The following is a 20460-nucleotide window of genomic DNA, read 5'->3' as shown; positions in this document are numbered from 1 at the left end:
AAATTTCTATCACCTTTATATATAGAATTGTTTTCTAACTTCACTCTTGATTGTCCTGCCTCTTATTTTTTCATTGTGTCCTGTTGTTCTACACTTCTACAATCACCAAAAATCACTTCTTTCTGTCTATCAGTAATCTCTCCTTAATATCTTGAAGACTTCATGCCTCCCAACAACCATCAAAATTCCAGGGAGTATAAACCTAGGTTGAGTAATCACCACATGTTATTTAACTCTAGAAATAATTCCAATAAACATATTCCTAGATCCATCTAAAACGGATTACAAAGTCATAATGCCCAAATGTGCCCACAACACTCCAGATCTGTTCTAAACATATTTTTACAAAGCTGTGCATGATATTCCTTTTACCACACTCAAGCTAACAATCCATTTGCCTCACTTAAGTCTTTCTGTACCTGCTGATAATATTTTCTATGATCTTTGAATATGGACTACTGTGTTTGATTACTCCCTTATGATTTTCCTTTAACTTTTCTGTCGATAGCTATTAATATCCCTTTGTATATAAATACTCCCATTATCCTGCTCTAGCTTGATTGGTGAGGGATTATGAAATCAGAGCATCCACACCATAATACATACAAGAAGTACCTGCTTTGATTGTTGGTTATGCTAAGGCGCAGTTGACCAAAAAGCCTCTAATAGCCACAAACATTCTAAACACATTTAAAATAAATTATTCCATACAAGACTGATTAAAATGAAGTTTAAAATTTAAATTTAAAAGTACATCACAACATTAAGACTCTAGGAATTTTTAAAAACAATTAATTGTATTTAAATTGACTTAATTAAAGGAAAACATGTAAGTTATCAGAAATATACTTCTTTCCTTTACAGCTGTCCCTCTTCATTTAAATCAATGAATAGTTTAAATTATTCTCAATTATTTACTGTTGCTGATATCAAATAAACACAGAAGTGCTACAGTGAAAACCTGCTAGAGAAATCCAGTGATTTGAGTTGCACCTGTGGGCTTGACCTGGTGAGTTCCTGTAATAAACTGGGTTGAGCAAACCCAAACTATTCGAGAGTCCAGGAGATGTAGTAATGAATGTTCAAGCATAACAAAATAACTTAAGCCTCATAAAGTAGAACGCACAAATAAAGCACACAAAATACAAAGCAAGTCACAAAGATTTCCACAAACGTTTCAGGGCTCATCATTCTTAGTCACCATGTGATAGCTGCTGAAGTTCTGAATTCTGAATTTTGACTCACTTGTGAGACAACACCCAGTCCTAGGTACTAATCATGATTTCTGGCCCTAAGATGAAGTCCAGTGAAACCAGGAAAGGCATCCCAATAAATATGAATTTCACAAATGCAGAGAGACACACAGAGACAGGTGAACTCTTTGATCTTTTATCTCAACACAGCCTGTCTTTTTTCAAACATGTCCCATGTCCATAAATGTGGTGTTTATAAATCTATTAGACACTCTAATGGTCATTCCTCATCCATAGGTCCACCAATGTTTTGGACACAGCATTCCTTGGATTTACAAAAGGGCATTAATATTACATAAAAGCAATAAACCAAAATCCAAAAAAAAAAGAATCCATCAAGCCAACTTGACAGCCATTCACCATTTATTGGTGCCTGAGACTAAGAAGGAATCCAGCTGCTATCAGCAAACTTTCTACAGGCATTAAATGTTTACCTTGTACAGACACTGCAAACATTACTCAGTAACAAACATACAGATCCCACTTTTTCCTTTTCTAGTCCTATCTTACATAATCACCTTTTTTTTTACCTACTATGTATGATTCAACATTCCATGATTGGTATAGGAAGGGCATTAGACGTTTTGAAGATCTTTTTATTGATAATTGCTTTGCATCTTTTCAACAGCTCTCTGCTAAGTTCAATCTGCCTAATGCACATTTTTTTAGATATCTCCAAATTAGACACTTTATTAATCCTTTAATTCCTAACTTCCCTGAAATGTCTGAGAAAAATGTTATGGATTTATTTCTTTCTATTAATCCACTGGGTAAAGGTTTAATATCATTTATTCATGATAAATTAGCATTCTTACGGTGTGCCCCTGTGGATAAAATTAGAATGGCTTGGGAGCATGATTTAAATATCTCTTTATCTGATGAGACTTGGGACTCGATTCTCAAATCGGTTAATTCAACCTCTCTTTGTGCTCGCCATTGCCTTTTACAGTTTAAGATTGTTCATAGAGCCCATATGTCTAAATCTAAATGATCTCGATTTTACCCTAATATTAGTCCTCTTTGTGATAAATGCAAAAGGGGCGAGGCCTCTCTTATTCATATGTACTGGTTCTGTCCTAGCTTAGAGAAATTTTGGAAAGATGTCTTCATAACTTTATCTTATATTCTGAATCACCACTTAGAACCTAACCCTTTAATTGCTTTGTTTGGTTTTTTGGGTAAGACAGATTTACATTTGAATTCGACTAAGTGTCGAATATTATCTTTTGCTTCTCTCCTGGCTAGACGTTTAATCCTCCTTAGATGGAGAGATGTTGCCCCACCCACGCATGCTCAATGGCTTACTGATATTATGTCCTGCTTAGACCTTGAAAAAATTCATTATTCAGTTCTTAATTCGGATATAAAGTTCCATAAGGTCTGGGGACCTTTTATTGAGTACTTTCATAACCTTCCTCTTAACTAAGGTTTTTATTTCGGTCCCTTGCTTTCAGCTCTTTTTTTTGGTAGTAGGCATTATTATCTTCTGTTTTTAAGTGTATTTACAGTTTTGGGGGTTTGAATGTCCTGATTTATATTCTCTATATTGTGTTGTGGTTAGTCTGGAGATTTTTTTTGTTGCGGGGCTTGGGGAGGATACTAATTTTACATGTTTTCAATTTGGGTGCTTTCTCGATGATCTTTTTTGTATTATATTATTATTGTATGTTCATTTTTGCACTGTATTAATTTTCTCTCATTTTGATTTGGGGTTTTTTTTCTATCTGTAGCGATGTAGAAAATGCATTAAAAAAACTAATAAAAAAAAAGATCCCACATGCTAAGCATTCAGAAACAGTTAAATTATCATCTTGAAAGTTTGGGTATTCATCCAATGTTTTACAAAATTTACTCCAGTGTCGAAGTGTATTCTTCTTTTGCTTTGGATTCCAACATCAGCAGTCTCTGGTGTCTTTACAGAAATCCTGCATCTGTAGAAAGAGAAATATTTCGTATTACAGATTGTAACCTCTCAACAGATTATCTCATGTTAATGACCTTTCTAATGAGAGACCATTAAGCTGAAACACGAATCTTGCTTCTCTCTCCACGAATTCCAGCATTTTCTGTTTTTATCTCACCTAGTGTAGGTTCAAAATGGTCGATCATGTTACATAACCATTAAAAACTGCATAAGTTTAGAATCCAGCACTGGATTCAATACTTAGTTCAGTGTTGGAGAAAAGTGATCTTGAGCACAGCAATCAACCACACTCAAGCTTGTGATTTATTCCCTGGGATATCATGTTTAATTTTTAAATGTTATTCTTACATTGTCCTAATCTAATAAATTTATTTCAAGGTAACAATTATCTATGCATGTACTTCCTTTTGTTATCATGCATTTTACAGGTTGAAGAATTTTTAAATATTTGAGCTTTATTTGGGGAAAAATCGCCATGTTAAGAAGTTAGAAAGGTAAAGACTGAGCAAATAAATCAGGAAGATGCTGTATATCCAGGAGTTACATTGGCTCAGAAAGCAAATAGCTTAATTCATTTGATATTAAAAATGCATAGATTAGAGCGCTTCAAAAGTGATATATGTTTCTGCTGGAAATTTATTCAATATAAATTAGTCTTTCATGAAGAATTGTTGTAATACTACAATCTTTTCAAGGAAGTATAACTTGCAGGTTTTGTTCAAACTGTTGATGCCAGACCCTAATCGTGTGTGTAGGCTCATCTTTATGGAATCATTAGGTTCTCCTCTGAGAAAACTATATAGTTTTAATCTTACCAGAATTTTTGCATTCTATGTTTGAAATATAAATCAAAATAGGCTGATGTATGAAATATGTAGTCAATCTATTAAATACTTGCTTCTTCTTTGAGGTACATGTGAAAATTCACTCCTGTATTTTTCAAAGAATTAGATACATTTCTTACCACACTTTTCATTAATAGTAGCTATAACAAGGAGTTTTTTCACCTTTTGATCAGGGGACATTTTGTCTTTGTTTTATGTACAAGTATAATTTATTTTAAATAAACAATGCGTGAAAAAAATTAAAGAAAGAAGTGAAATGAAGACAACTTAAGTAATGAAATTGTGCCTTGCGGTGTTCTCTACAGCAATACTATACGATTAATACTGTTTACATTCAGGTGGTGGCTGGACTAAAATACCGAATGGAATTCTTGCATCGCGAAACTGAATGCGGCAAAGATCAACCCTTACCTTATGAAAATGTTATTAAATGCCCTTTCAAGGCTAATGGTACGCGGGTGAGTATTTTAAGATGAACTTCTACATTGTCTCCGATTTTCTTGTGGGCCACTCACACAAGAAAGTCAACAATTATTCTATTTTTCTTGATGCAAAATATAGTAGATGCTGAAAACCTGAAGTAAAGACACAAAGTGCCAGAAGTACTCAGATCAGGGAATATCCATGAAATAGAGTTAACATTCTGCATCAATATGCTTTCATTAGAAAAATGCAAAGTTAGAAATGAAGCAAATCTGAATCTGTACATGAAGTGGGGAGATGCGGAGAGAACAGGGAAGGTCTGCCACTGGGTGCAAATGAACAGAGGACTGAACAAGTGGCAGTAGTGCTTTCTGATATTTGGAGGTGGAGAGATTAGTGAGTAAGACCAGTGATTGCCTGGGGAGGTGTGAGTAGGAACAGACCATATCTTCCCACTTGGCACAAGATAAATTCTAGGAAATAATAAATTATAGGAAATCAATTCTTATAACACACATTTCAAGCAGCTCTTTCTGCCTTTGCTCTTCTGGTCATTTGCTTCATCCTATTTTCACATCTAAACTCATCCCTTATTCATATGATTCACCACTCTCTTCCTTTTTTCTCATCTGTAAATCCCCACCATAACAACTGGCAAGGCCCCCCCCCCCCTCTCATCTGCAGTGAAGTGAGGATTCTCCTTTTCCTTACCTTCCCTCCGCCAGACTCAGCATTCCAGCATTTCCTTCAGTGTGACATTAGCTTCAGCCGTACCCCTCTTTTCTCTTTCAGTAGTGCAAAACAAAATGTTCCTTCTCAAAATAGAAATCAAAACAAATGGCAGAAGGTGGGAATCATAAACAAGGACAGAACAATGAGTCAGCTTACAGAGAGGAGGTGCAGTGGCTAACGGACTGGTGCAGAGCCAACAACCTGTCTCTGAATGTGAACAAAACAAAAGAGATGGTTGTTGACTTCAGGAGGGCACGGAGCAACCACCCCCCGCTGAACATCGACGGCTCCTCAGTAGAGATCGTAAAGAGCACCGAATTTCTTGGCGTTCACCTGGTGGAGAATCTCACCTGGTCCCTCAACACCAGCTCCATAGCAAAGAAAGCCCAGCAGTGTCTCTACTTTTTGTGAAGGCTGAAGAAAGTCCATCTCCCACCCCCCATCCTCATCACATTCTACAGGGGTTGTATTGAGAGCATCCTGAGTAGCTGCATCACAGCCTGGTTCGGAAATTGCACCATCATGGATTGCAAGATCCTGCATCAGATAGTGAGGTCAGCTGAGAAGATCATCGGGGTCTCTCTTCCTGCCATCAAGGACATTTACACTACACGCTGCATCCGCAAAGGGAACAGCATTATGAAGGACCCCATGCACCCCTCATACAATCTCTTCTCCCTCCTGCCATCTGGGAAAAGGCTCCGAAGCATTTGGGCTGTCACGACCAGACTATGTAACAGTTTCTTCCCCCAAGCTATCAGACTCCTCAATACCCGAAGCCTGGACTGACACCTTGCCCTACTGTCCTGTTTATTATTTATTGTAATGCCTGCACTATTTTGTGCACTTTATGCAGTCCAGTGTAGCTCTGTAGTCTAGTGTAGCTTTCTCTGTGTTGTTTTTTTTTACCTAGTTCAGTCAAGTTTTTTGTACTGTGTCATGTAACACTATGGTCCTGAAAAACATTGTCTCATTTTTACTATGCACCGTACCAGCAGTTATGGTCGAAATGACAATAAAAATTGACTTGACTTGAAAGTGCTGGGAACGCTGGCAACTCAGTTTTAACTCTGTTTCCACTCTGCAGATGCTGCCCCAATTGCTGCATATTGCTAACATATTTTCTTTTTGATTTCTTCTGAACATTTATTCGCTCTTTCATCTCCACTGACATTCACCATCCTTTCCCACAGCAATACCAATGCAACAACAGAAGTTCAACACGCCCCCTTCCCTTTTTATTCCTTCCCAAACACCCTATCCAAGTGAAGTAGTAATTGGCATACTGGACTAGGTGCTTATAGTGTTGACTCGGTAAGGTATTTGAGTGGGTGCTGTCCTCTGCATTCAGGTCATACCTAACAGAAGGTACAGCAGATTGTTTACAACAGCAGAAGAGTTCCAAAGATCAGATACAAAAGAAAAACAACATAAACAATGGAAATTTGAGATAAAAATCAAAAATGGTGAAAGTAATCAGTAGGTCAGACAGCAGCCACGGAGGAAAAAACACTGTTAAGTTTCAGTTCTATGATGTGCTGAGTATTTTCAGCATTGACTACTTCTATTCTTGACAGTTTGATGACAGATTTTACTTAAGCTTTGGACTAGGGTTGCAGCCATTAAATAATATGATGGCAGGTCAGAGGTCATGGAAAGCCCTCTCTTGTTATGTCCTACTTAGGTCACGACACTTCATCAAAGCAACATTTCGAATGTCTACTATTACTTCAATGCTAATTGCTGCTAGGAGCAGTAGGGGCAAAGTAGACTTCATCTGACTCTGCCCCTACAATCATATCATCTTTTTGAAAATGATTGGGTGGACAGTGGTACTTTCTGAGGTCATGTGGAATTAGGATCCCTTTTCTGACCTAGCATAATTTTACATAACCATTCAAGCTGAAATGTAGAGGAAGATCCACATTATAATCCTACCTGATACATATTGTAATGTGTGGATCTATTTCTTTTAGAGCAATGGCCCCCTCCCCTTAGTACTATGTATTGATCCATTGTCCATGCATGCACATTGTTCTCTCTCTCTCTCTCTCTCTCTCTCTCTCTCACTGCAATGTGAATACACCAGTTAAAACCATCTCCCACATGCATGCTTTTATTTCATATATATGTAGTTGTGCACAGACACAGCAAATTAGCAATGAGTATGAACCTAAATGTCAGAAAATATCACTAACTGCACCATGGGTTACATGACGAAACAGAGGGTGTTAATAGCATAAGAAGGCTGTCACAGACGCTAACAAAGTGTAGGTACAGTGTATAGTAACAGTGAAAGACACGCTGAGTTTAAAGCGAAGATTATGTAGCGATAGCCTCATTCAGGAAAGTTGATGGATTAGATAGCGTTAATGAAGGCTGGGAGTTGTATTTCGAGGGAGTTGAACTATATTGCAATGCGAAGAATTTGGAGGAGCAAAAGAAAGCCCCTACACTTCTCAGCTTAATGGGCTCAAGCACATACAGTCTCTTACGCAACTTAGAAACCCCTGAAAAGGAGCAAGCAGGATGTTCGACAAAATTGTTACTGTTTTACAAAATCACTTGAGCCCTAAACTGCTGGAAATAGTTGGGACATTTAGATTTTACACAAGGAACCAGTCAAGAGATGGAAGAATTTCTGAATACAACGCAGAACTGCATAAACTTTCCCAGTGTTGTGACTTTAGAGATAGACTTTCTGATGCATTACTGGACAGGCTTGTATGTAGCATGCATAGATAAAGCACTCAAACAAGCTCACTGGCAGAAGAGACCTAACCTTAGAGCGGGCATTGACCATTGCAGTATCATTAGAGACTGCAGCAGAACTACAGAATAGGATTTTCAAATGTGAAATGCAGAAAATGCCCTTGAATGGCACAAAAGCCAGAAATGTTATCAATGTGGTAAATTCTCCCATGATGCAAATGAGTGTTGGTTCAAAGAAAAGGTCTGCAGAAAGAGTCACAGACAAGATCACATGGAGAGAATGTGCGAGGCAGACAGAAAGCACAACCGAGTGAAAAGTCTCAAACACAAAACTCAGCAAATGAATAAAGTTACTGAATGTAAAAAAGAATCAGACAGCATAGAGTCTGACAAAGGTGAGCTGTCATGCCTAGAACTGCATAGTATTACTGAAGCAGATCACAAAATGTGGATGTGATGGAAAACTGAACATGGAGCTGGATTAAGGGTCAGCATTGTCTATAATTCTAGAGGCTGACTACAACAGACTGTTTTCTAAGATACCATTAAAGAAGACCAGTGATGCTAAAGACTTATACAGGTGAAAAAGTGTCTCCCAAAGGCAAACTGAAGCTGAATGTGACATATAGAATCCAACCACAGCTTTATGTATCGAAAAATGGAGGGCCAGCACTTTTTGGACATGAATAGTTGATAAAAATCTAACTAGACTGGCACTCAATCAAAACTCTCAGTGTGACATCAACAGGCAATGGCAGCCCAAATGGTAGCACTCACCAGAGGCAGGGAATAGATAAGCAGATTGAAGACTTGGCTGAAAGCTGTTTAGGATGCTGCAAAGTTCAAAATGCCCCCTACAAATACAGTTACACCTGTGGGGGTGGCCATCATCACCATGGCAAACAGTACATATTGACTTTGCTGGGCCATTCATGGACTCCATGTTTCTGATTGCTATGGATGCTCATTCGAAGAGGCCGGAGGTTATACTGATGAAGTCAACCACCTCAGGAAAGAGTCTCTCTGCTCTGAGGACTACCTTTGCCAGAAACACCTTAACAGAACAAACTGAGAGTGACAACAAACCACAATACATGTCAGAAGAGTTTTGACTGTTCATGAACAAAAATGGCATCAGACATTTCAAGTCATCTGCTGCTCATCCATAAAGAATGGGTTATCTGAAAGGTTTAACCAAGCCTTCAAGAAGTCCACTAAAGCTATGGACAAAGAGGATGTTTCTCTACAGCACAAAGTGGAAAACTTCCTTTTTGTACATCGGAACTCTGTTCTTGCATTGACACATCAAACACCCAGAATTCTGTTCATGAACAGGAATCTGAGATCTCACATAGACCTCCTGAAGCCAGATCTACGGAGGGAAGTGCAGAATAATCAGTTCAGCCACTTGCCAAGTGAAGCAGCAAGGAGCTTTGAATTTGGACAGGAAGTCCTAGAGCACGATTACTGGGATACAAGTGAACATCCTATAGGATAGCAACCGGACCACAGGACATGGACCACTGATATACACAGTGGATGTTGGAGATCAGATATGAAAACGTCATGTGGACCAGATACTGGATAATCAATTGAAAAACATACTCAAGTAGACCACATCCAATAAGGTGGACTCATTACAGTTACTGGACTTACCTCTCAGTGATGATCATATCACTGAAAGCAGAAACAGAGAATGTTATCTTAGAAAAGACACCTACCAAACCTGATGCCACTCCACAGGTCCAGCTGTGCTATCCTGAAAGAAACAGAGCGCCACCCAAAAGACTGAATCTTTAGAACTGTGAAGTTAGTTATGGGCTGTTATTGTGAAAGCATGTTTATTTGGAATGTGGGTTTATGAGAGGTAAATTGAATCTTTTGTACATATACAGTTTATGATACATTAATCTAAAGGGGGAAGAAGTTGTATAGATGAATCAATTTCTTTTAGAGCAATAACCCACCTCCCAGTACTACATAGTGATCTGACATCTGATTGTGCGCTGTTGTCTACGCATGTGCATTGTTCTCTCTCTCTCTCTCTCTCTCTCTCTCTCTCTCTCTCTCGCTGCAATGTGAATACACCAGTTAAAGCCATCTCCCACATGTGTGTTTTTATTTAATATATATGTAGTTGTGAAGACACAGCACGTACCAGTAACAACAACATGGAAAATCAAGCCCCATTGTTTTCTGAAAGGACAAGCTAAAGATGAATTATCTCCTATAATTAGTTGATATTAGCATATTTAACATTATTTCTTACATTATAAGAAGTGCCAAATATATTTCAGTTCACTTTATAGTAAAATGCAACTTGACTTCACCCAACAGGTTTATTCACAGTAAATGAAAATCATTAGGCTGTAAATTTCTTCTGTTTGTGCCAGTTAGGTTATTAATCCTCTTAGAAATTAAAAAGTTAGAGAAAGAAGTTCTTGAAGGGACTTTACATGAGCATATTAACTGATGCATTATTTGAAGATATTTGATCTTAACTGTTTCATGGTGAGATTGCTTTTTTAAAAAAGAAATAATACATTTTGATTTCCAGCTGCAATGTACTTCGACGGTAATTGAACAAGGATGGTTAAACAATACTTCTGCAACTGTGACTTGTCAGGAGATAACACCGGTAATTTCATTACTAGTTTTTTTTTACCATATTAATTTATGCACAAATTGTACTTTCAACAACATTTCAAAGTCAAAGTGATGAATTTGATTAACATTCGGAAATTCAATCAGCTTGATATATACGAATGAGTTCAATTTCTAGGAAGATGAAAAGCAAGCCAACTTGTTAGCTTTTTTATTGCAAATAAGGGTGATTTGTTGAATGCTTCCTTATTTACCCCAATGCCTTTCCATTAGATGTTGATTACAGTTTAACCCTGTCACGTCTATCCCTTTCTCACCCCTGACATTACCCCTCCCCTCAGAAGTACTTTTTGGCTAGGAATATTTGGCTTTCTGCAATGCAATCGCCTGTGTTACAATTCAGGTAGTGCTATTATATCATAGCTCCTCTCCACCACAGCCTTAGCAACTAGCTATCAATCTGTTCCTAGGTTGTTTTTGCCACTTTTGAAGATTTAAAACTCAAGTTCCATTATTTTGTTAAATAAGAAATTAATGTGGAGAGATATTACAACTTTTTTTCACATGAAAAATGCATTACATAAAACATTGAACAAGACACTACAAGAACAAGTCCTTCAGCCCACAATGTTGTGCTGAAACAATTAAATTAGTAATCAAATGGCCAATGAAACTAAGCAAATATTGTAGAGACTATTATCTTAGAGAATAGTCATACATAATACAGGAGACAGAGATGGCTAGTTAGCAATAATTATATTGCAACATTATGCAAACCAGAAGGTCTTATGTGACTTTTCAAAAAGATATCCAATCTAACTCACTCTGCTTTTTTTTTATCCCATGGAAAACACCCTCTTCATGTAAATCAAGCGGTGATCAGTGCCACTGTAAGCCTTTTTTCTTTGGTCAGAGTCTCCCAATTTCAAGTCCCAGTAACAAAAAGTTACACAAATGCAGCCTGACACTCTGCATTCCTGAGAGATTTGTGCTGTATTTCCAATGAGAGATTGAATTTACAGGTATATGGTAGGATAATGTTAAGTTACAGAATGCCGTAGCTGGAATTTGGGCCCATTGCTTGAGGGATATGAGCTTGGGTTCTATCTGTGAGGAGCTGGTGTGTTTTCCCTGTAATTACATAGGTATCCTTCAGGTGCATTAAGTTCCTCCCACATCACAAAGATGTGCAGGTTAATTGCACCCAGTGAAGGTAGTTAGTAGAATTTGGTGTGGGTGAACAGAGTTCATGTTAAAAGAAATAAGATTGCTCTGTGATCCTTTAAGGAAAAATGAAATGAAACAAGGAAATATTTAAATTTATAAATTTAACAAGCTCAGAGACCTCTGGCCTTGACCCTGCCTTGGGCAGTTGAATCCCATACTTCCTGTCAGATCACCAGCAGGTAGTAAGAGTGGGCTTCCTCACCGCCACCCCTCTGACTCTCAACACAGGAGCCCCTCAGGGCTGTGTACTAAGTCCCCTCCTTTACTCCCTGTACACCCATGACTGTACACCCATCCAAAGCTCCAACCTGCTTATTAAATTTTCTGACAACACTACATTGATTGGCCTAATTTAAAACAATAACAAGGTGGCCTACAGGGAAGAAATCATCTCTCTGACACAGTGATGCCAAAAAAATCAACCTCTCCCTCAATGTTGCAAAAACAAAGGAGCTGGTTGCGGATTACAGGAGGAACGGAGATGGGCTAACCCTTATTGAGATCAATGGATCTGGGGTTGAGAGGGTGAACAGCTTCAAGCTCCTCAGCATCCACATCACCGAGGACCTCACGTGGTCTGTACACACCAGCCATGTGGTGAAAAAGGCACAACAGCACTTCTTTCACCTCAGACGGTTGAGGAAGTTTGGTATTGGCCCCCAGATCCCAAGAACTTTCTACAGGAGCACAATTGAGAGCATCCTGACTGGCTGCACCACCACCTGGTATGGGAACTGTACCTCCCTTAATCGCAGGATTCTGCAGGGAATGGTGCGGACAGCCCAGTGCATCTGTAGTTGTGAACTTTCCATGATTTAGGGCATTTACAAAGACAGGTGTGTAAAAAGGGCCCAAAGGATCATTGGGGACCTGAGTCACCCCAACCATGGTCTATTCCAGTTGCTACTATCTGGGAAATGGTATCGCAGCATTAAAGCCAGGACCAATAGGCTCTGGAACAGCTTTTTCCACCAGGCCAGCAGACTGATTAACTAATGCTGATTTGAGTGTATTTCTATGTTACATTGACTGTTCTATTTATTATAAATTAACATGATTGCACATTGCACATTTAGACGGAGACGTAACGTAAAGATTTTTACTCATGTACGTGAAGGATGTAAGAAATCAAATCAAATCAATTCAATGTAGTACATAAACAATATTTGCTTTTCCACATTAATTAAACCAAATAGATAGTCTGAACTGCTTGAACTGGTGATTAGTGCAAAGATATTTAATAACATTGTGTTTCCCACTCTGCAGGCCATGTTTGGGGGATGGGGACCATTTATGTTGCTAGATACTCAAACAGGAAGTGTCGCAAGAGGCTCACAGTCAGAAAGGACCTCTGCCTCTGTAGAAGTCCTTGACTCTACAGAACAGCATGACCTCAGTACCTGCCCAGGAGAACCATGGAAGTCCTTGCATCATGTCAGACCTGCTCCTCCACCTAATAGTGATCACCATGAAGGTCATGGAAGTCATGAAAATCATGAAAGTGCAGAAACATCCACAGATAATCCTGATTTATCAGCTTCTATACAATTAGCATAATCTTTGGTGGCCTGCTTTAATAAAAGAATTACTTGAACTAAACAGTATAAAAATATATGTGGTTGTAATTTCAAAACCCTTTTTCCATTATCTTTACCCTTTTCACAATACGTTTACTGTGTGGCGGTCTCTGAAGAGAATGAAGCTGGGAGTCCACAGTAATCTGGAAAATTCCCACCTTTGAATTTGTGTAAGGTGTTGCCTCACAGCATGAATACTCATGACACCATCACGTTATGAAGCTTGAATGATTTTACCGCAATTTTTTTCACTTTAAAATACATAGAGTTAAGACAGGGGAATAGCATAGAAACAAAGAAAACCTACAGCACAGTACAGGTCCTTCGGCCCACAAAGTTTTGCTGAACATGTCCCTACCTTAGAAATTACTAGGCTTACCTATAACCCAAACAACACACACAAAATGCTGGTGGAACACAGCACGCCAGGCAGCTTCTCAGCCCGAAATGTCAACAGTGCTTCTCCTTATAGATGCTGCCTGGCCTACTGTGTCCAGCATTTTGTGTGTGTTGTTTGAATTTCCAGTATCTGCAGATTTCCTCATGTTTACCTATAACCCTCTATTTTTCTAAGCTCCATGTATCTATCCAAGAGTCTCTTAAAAGACCCTATCGTATCCGCCTCCACCACCATTGCTGGCAGCCCATTCCATGCACTCACTTACTCTGGGTAAAAAACTTACCCCTGATATCTCCTCTTTACTTACTCCCCAGCACCTTTAACCTGTGTCTTCTTGTGGCAAACATTTCACCCCTGGGAAAAAGCCTCTGACTATCCACATGACCAATGCCTCTCATCATCTTATACACCTCTATCAGGTCACTTCTCATCCTCCATTGCTCCAAGGAGAAAAGGTGGAGTTCACTCAACCTATTCTCTTAAGGCATGCTCCCCAATCCAGGTAACATCCTTGTAAATCTCCTCTTCACTCTTTCTATGACTTCCACATCCTTCCTGTAGTGAGGCCACCAGAAATGAGCACAGTACTCCAAGTGGGGTCTGACCAGGGTCCTATATAGCTGCAACTTTACCTCTTGGCTCCTAAATTCAATTCCATGATTGATGAAGGCCAATACACTGTATGCCTTCTTAACCACAGAGTCAACCTGTGCAGCAGCTTTGAGTGTCCTATGGACTCAGACTCCAAGATCCCTCTGATCCAAGAGTCTTACCATTAATACTATATTCTGCCATCATATTTGAAGTGGTTCATCAAAATGAACCACTTTACACTTACCTGGGTTGAACTCCATCTGCCACTTCTCAGCCCAGTTTTGCATCCTATCAATGTCCTGCTGTAACCTCCACACTATCCACAAGACCTCCAACCTTTGTGTCATCAGCAAACTTACTAACCCATCCCTCCACTTCCTCATCCAGGTCATTTATAAAAATTATGATGAGTAAGGGTCCCTGAACAGATCCCTGAGGCACTCTACTGGTGACCGACCTCCATGCAGAATATGTCCCATCTACAACCACTATTTTGTGTGGCATGTGGCCAAGTGGTTAAGGCGTTGGACTAGTGATCTGAAGGTTGTGAGTTTGAGCCCCAGCCGAGGCAGCATTTTGTGTCCTTGAGCAAGGCACTTAACCACACATTGCTCCAGTCCGCCCAGCTGAAAATGGGTACTGGCAAAATGTTGGGGGTTAACCTTACGACAGACTGGCGTCCTATCCAGGGGAGGGGTGGGGAGTGGGAGAGTCGTACTCTCAGTCGCTTCACGCCACGGAAACCGGCATAAGCACCGGCCTGGTGATGATCCTATAAGGCTCAGGACAGACTTTAACTAACGAACAGCCACTCTTTGCCTTCTGTGGGCAAACCTAATGGCTCACATGAAAGGCTTCATAAATTGTTTTGTAAATTTATTAGCTTAAAATGTGCTGCCCTATACTTTAGATTATTAGATTAGAGGATTGCAGGGCACCCATTCAGAACAGAGATGCGAAAAAAAATTTTAGTCATTGGGTGGTGAATCTATGGAATTTGTTGCCATGGGCGGCAGTGGAGGCCAAATCATTGGGTGTATTTAAGGCCGAGATTGATAGGTATCTGAGTAGTCAGGGCATCAAAGGTTATGGTGAGAAGGTGGGGGAATGGGACTAAAGGGGAGATTGGATCAGCTCATGATGAAATGGCGGAGCAGACTCGATGGGCTGAATGGCTGACTTCTGCTCCTTTGTCTTATGGTCTTATTATCAGTTCAATAAATCTTGCTACTTACCAGATAAGACTGATAATCTACTACCAACTATTTGGAAGTCATAATGAATCTCTGGAAGGTGCTTCTCTTGAAACTCTCCATGATCACCATTCTCACCAAGGCTCTGGTGCCCATACTCCTGTGAAACTTGCTGGACCTCTGGCTTCTGAAGCATCCGTGAAGCTCACTGTGTTGATGGTTTCCACCTACTCTTTCAGTTCACTGAGAGCCCACTGTATAAAACTTAGCTAAGGCCATATTTGGAATACTGCATTGTGTACAGTTCTGGTCACCTCATTACCAAAAGGATGTGGAGGTTTTGGGGAGGGTACAGAATAAGTTTTAAATGTCACATAAACATACATCAAACCATACAATGAAAGATGTCATTTTGCATGATTGCCTGCGATCTGCTGGGGGCAGCCCACAAGTGTTTCCATGCTTCTGGTGCCAACCCAGCACACATGCAACTTATCAACCCTAACTAACCCATACATCTTTGAAACTTGGGAGAACACTGGAGCACCCAGAGGAAACCGACATGGTCACGGGGAGAATGGACAATCGCCTTACAGAGAGCTGCAGGAATCGAACCCCAATCAGTAATTGCTGATACTGTCAAGAGACTGTGCTAACTGCTTCACTACCATGCCACCCCACTCATTCACTGGTATACTCTTGATGAATGCTGACTCTTTACTCTCCTCTATAGAATCTTCCCGACTTGCTGAGTTCCTCCAGCATTTTGTGTCACTAGTATATTGTTTGGAATACAGTGTACTATCTATAAGAAGAGATGGATTCTTTTCTCTGAAAGTTGAAGGTTGTGGTAGGGTGGAGGAGAAGGCAGGTGCAAGGTTTGATGTTGCATATGGATAGTAGTATATAAAACTATGAGAAGCAAAGATAGGGTACATAGTCAGAATCTCATTTTCCCAGTCGGAAATGTGAAACACGTAAGAACATAGGAATGGAATTTAATTCAGGAATACAGGGTAGGACTTCCATGGTAAATGGTAGGGATTTGGGGAGCGTTGGAGAACAGAGGACCTGGGAATACAAGTATGTGGTTCACTGAAAGTGGCTTTTAGCATGTTGAGCTGCATCTGTCAGGGTGAGGAGTTTAGAAGTCAGAATGTTATATTACAACTGTACAAGATGTTGGTGTGGTCACATTTGGAATGTCGTGTTCAGTTTTAGTTACCCTGCTTTCGAAGAGATGCATTATGCTGGAAAGAGTGCAGAAAAGATTTAGGAGGATGTTTCCAGGACTTGAAGGACTGAGTTATAAGGAGAGGTTGAGCAAGCTAGAACTTCATTCACTAAATACTGTGACAATGGGGATGATCTTATAGAGGTGTATAAAATAATGAGGGACATAGATAGGGTGAATGAACATAGTCCTTTTTCCCAGGGTTGGAGAATCAAAAACTTAAGTTAATGGAGAATGGAAAGATTGAAAGGGAACCTGAGAGGCAAGCTATACACAGGTGACTATAAGAAGTGAGCTGCCAGTGGCAAGAAGTAGAGGCAGGTATAAGTACAATGTTTAAAGTTTGTGAATAGTAGAGATTTAGAGGGATATGGGTAAAACACAGAAAATGTGATTAGCTCAGGTAGGCAGCTTGGTCAGCGTGGAAAGGCTGGCCTAACGGACCTATACCTGTACTGTATGATGCTACAAGAAAGAAATGGTCTCCAAGCATGTTGCATGATGTTGGATATTTGTGTATTGGCACATGAAAGACCAAGAAAGGAAAGTGCAGAATTCATGAACCTTGCTGCAAGTCCACAATTTACCTTTGTGACTGAATTATGAAATTGAACCAGCGCAAAAAAACACAATCTAATATTTTACTGTGGCTCAGGTATAATAGAAGCTTCACCTTGTTTAAAAAGCAAAGCTTTAATGAACTTCATAGTGTCATTGTGATTGAAAAGATGGGAAGGTTCTTCATATCATGGACTTCAAACTCCAGATTTCCCCTTCAAACATATATGTGTGTTACATACAGTACTATGCAAAAGTCTTAGGCACATATATAAAGTAAGGGTGCCTAAGACTTTTGCACAGTACTGTATTTGTCAACATGGAGTGGAAAGTGTATTTGTAAATGTGCAAGGAACAAAGGATAAGGATGTTGGGAATGGCCTGGGGGGGAGGGGCAGGTGCAGACAAACCCAGCCTTGAGACACCAGGCGAAATCTTTCCATTCCAAACAATTGGTTTATTGATGAGTATAGAATAAATCTCTGGTGCTTCCCAGTCCTTCCCCTCTCCCTTTTTCTTTTCCCAACCATGATTCCCCTCTCCCTGACCCCTTCCCATTCTCATTTCCTAATAGAGACCATATCAGAATCTCAGTACTCACATATGTTATGAAATTTGTTTTTTTTTGTGGCAGCAGTACAATGCAATGTATAAAATTACTATTGTACTGTGCAAAAGTCTTAGGCACACTAGCTACATATATATAAATATGTGCTTAAGACTTTTGCACAGTACTGAATCTACCAAAATTAACCTCAATATTTTGATTCGAAATACCTTCACTTCCACCAGCTTTCCCAACCTCTCCCTTAAATTGGCTTCCTCATTTTGGTCTGTGTGTGTTGAGAGACAAGTATTGTGATTATATCATGAACTAGATCTAAATCCTGTGTGGGGGTGGAGTATTTGCTCACAGGGTGTGTGTGAAGCGTCTAGTGCAGTAGTGTAGTAGTGCTTGTAGTTAGTGCATGTTGCATGCTGTCTGCCACATGGTGCTGTCTGCTTGCTAGTCTCTGCTTACAGCTATTGCTGCTGGTAAGCCTTCTCAACAGAGGGTGAAAAGAGGAGCCGAGTGTGTAAGCCTCCTTTTGCCAGTACAGAGCCTCTCTACCACCAACTGCAGTGCCTCCTCGGGGCCACACGTGGAATCTGGGTATCTTACGGGCCCAGGCTAAACTACAGGGAATCTTGGGAGCAGCAGTGGGCCCCAGAGATGTGGCGTGCAGGCCCACCACTGTGTGGATACGCCCTGGCGCCCCGTCAACCACTGTCCCAGCTATGGGTAAGTAGCCCCAGTGCCTTGTGGTAAGTCTGTTGAGACAAGGCTAAGGGAGCACACCCTGACAGAAAAGCAATGCGCTGGTGGCGCGCAATAGGCAGACCTTAACAGACAAAGGACCCGGCAGCCTCCTGCAGCCAATATGTGGGACCGGTTGTCCTGGGTTCACCCTTGCACCAGGATTTACGTCATTATGGTGAAGATAGTGCTACTGGGGATGGTGCACACCCTGTGGCACTTTAATATCTTCCATGCGCAGGTCTCCACCTCTGACCACGGTGAAAAATACCTAGACTTTACATATGGTTGAAGTCTGACGGCGATGGGGTGTCTGACAACGGGAGCAGGTACGAATGGACTGGGAGCTCCTAGTCAGAACCCTGCATGGCAGCGGCACAGGGTATTTGGTCGCTAGCAGCTGGGACTGAGTGGCAGCTGTTTTCGGCAGACCCCTGTGTGACTGAGCAGCCCTATTTAGGGACCGCACTGCGCACCCCAATTGGGGAAGGGCCTAGAAAAGGTGGCCTAAAAATTGCCCATTCAATCACGCACCTGGATAGGTTACCGCGCCTATCGGGCTATTCCACTAATGCGGTCAAAGTAAGAAATAAGAAGCAATACAACTAAATCCAAAAACAAAGTGTGTGAAGTTGACTGAATTGAGTGGAATTCTTCAATAAGGCTAAACACATCTAATAAAACAGAAATTCTGGGAGACCTTCCTGCCGGCATGTCTATTTGGTGTACCAGCTATTGTGTGTGATAATTGTCCCCTTTAAAAAATAGCTTTATGTTAGGGAGTCACCAAGAAAATTACTATATTAACAATCTTCCTGCTTTGTCTGAGCCACCAAGCACAAAATCATTCCTTTTGCTAGTTTTTAATTATTCACATCATTGAGAGGCTCTGAAATGGAAATTACTCTAAATACATCTAAAATTTCTTGCATACATTTGGAGATCAGGATCTCAGAAATTCATGATCTTCTGCAAAGAAGCTATTCCAACCTTCCTTTAGTTTTTCTGAGACCTAGACAACCAACAACCATCATCTCAAGGAAGTGAGAAAATGCCACCAATGTTGTTTACTCAAAATCCTCCAAATTCCCTGTAAGGAATCGCCAAAAGTGCCCTCTCGAAGCACAGTATCTCCAGAACCCTAAAACTGACATTCTGCCCTCTGCACTGCCAGATGACAGGTTTACCAGACAGCTAGAACATACATGCTCTCCTCAAATGCACCATCCCTACAGATTCCTAAGAGTCTCAAAAGTGGAAGTGAAGTATTTGGGGTGACCTGCAAGTAGTTGGAAGGTTATGAACTTCACCTGCCCCATCTGTGGAAGCGCCTCCAAGCAGAGACTCGAGTCCCGATGTAGGGTCTCGGATTCGAAAGATCGATTGTTTATTTCACTCCTCATTTGTCTGGCATCCTGAGTTTCAAAAGCAGTTTGTGTGTTTTATTTTGTGGAAGAGTCTGCAGTTTTCATTTTAGCCTCAATACACACAAAATGCTGGAGGAGCTCAGCAGGCCGTGCAGCATCTCTTTTCCTAGATGCTGCCTGGCCTACTGAGTTCCTCCAGCATATTGTGTGTGTGTGTTACTCGGATTTCCAGCATCTGCAGATGCTGTCTTGCCTGTTCATTTTAGCCTCGTCAGCCACACAGAAGAGAAAGTAATTCCTCCTCAATTTAGGAATACGAATTTTTTTTGAACAAGAACTTAGTTTTAATTTGCTCGATGGAGCCGAGAAGTACTCTCAGCTCAGGAGAGACACCTCTCACCGTGAGCAAAACCCCATTCTTCCGCCAACACCTCCCTCCGCTGCGTTCAGAAGGAGCGCATGCGCGGTACGGACCGACGGGGCAGTGCGCAGGCTCGGTAGCCGTTTCGTTGCTAGGCGA

General features: G+C 40.5%; 1 protein-coding gene across 1 annotated transcript in view; it reads left to right on the top strand.

Annotated features, from left to right (window-relative positions):
- kng1 (kininogen 1) overlaps positions 1-13319 on the top strand; it is a 28726-nt gene extending 15407 nt beyond the window's left edge. The window contains exons 5-7 of the mRNA XM_073041343.1: positions 4361-4480; positions 10447-10527; positions 12987-13319. Of these exons, the coding sequence (XP_072897444.1) occupies positions 4361-4480; positions 10447-10527; positions 12987-13277 (492 nt within the window). The 3' untranslated portion in view covers positions 13278-13319. The remainder of the gene's footprint in view (positions 1-4360; positions 4481-10446; positions 10528-12986) is intronic.
- The last annotated feature ends 7141 nt before the right edge of the window (positions 13320-20460 follow it).

This window comes from Hemitrygon akajei, chromosome 3, assembly GCF_048418815.1.
Source record: "Hemitrygon akajei chromosome 3, sHemAka1.3, whole genome shotgun sequence".
Lineage (NCBI taxonomy): Eukaryota > Metazoa > Chordata > Chondrichthyes > Myliobatiformes > Dasyatidae > Hemitrygon > Hemitrygon akajei.
Note: the sequence above shows the minus strand (reverse complement) of the source record. Positions and strands in the feature narration are given on the sequence as shown.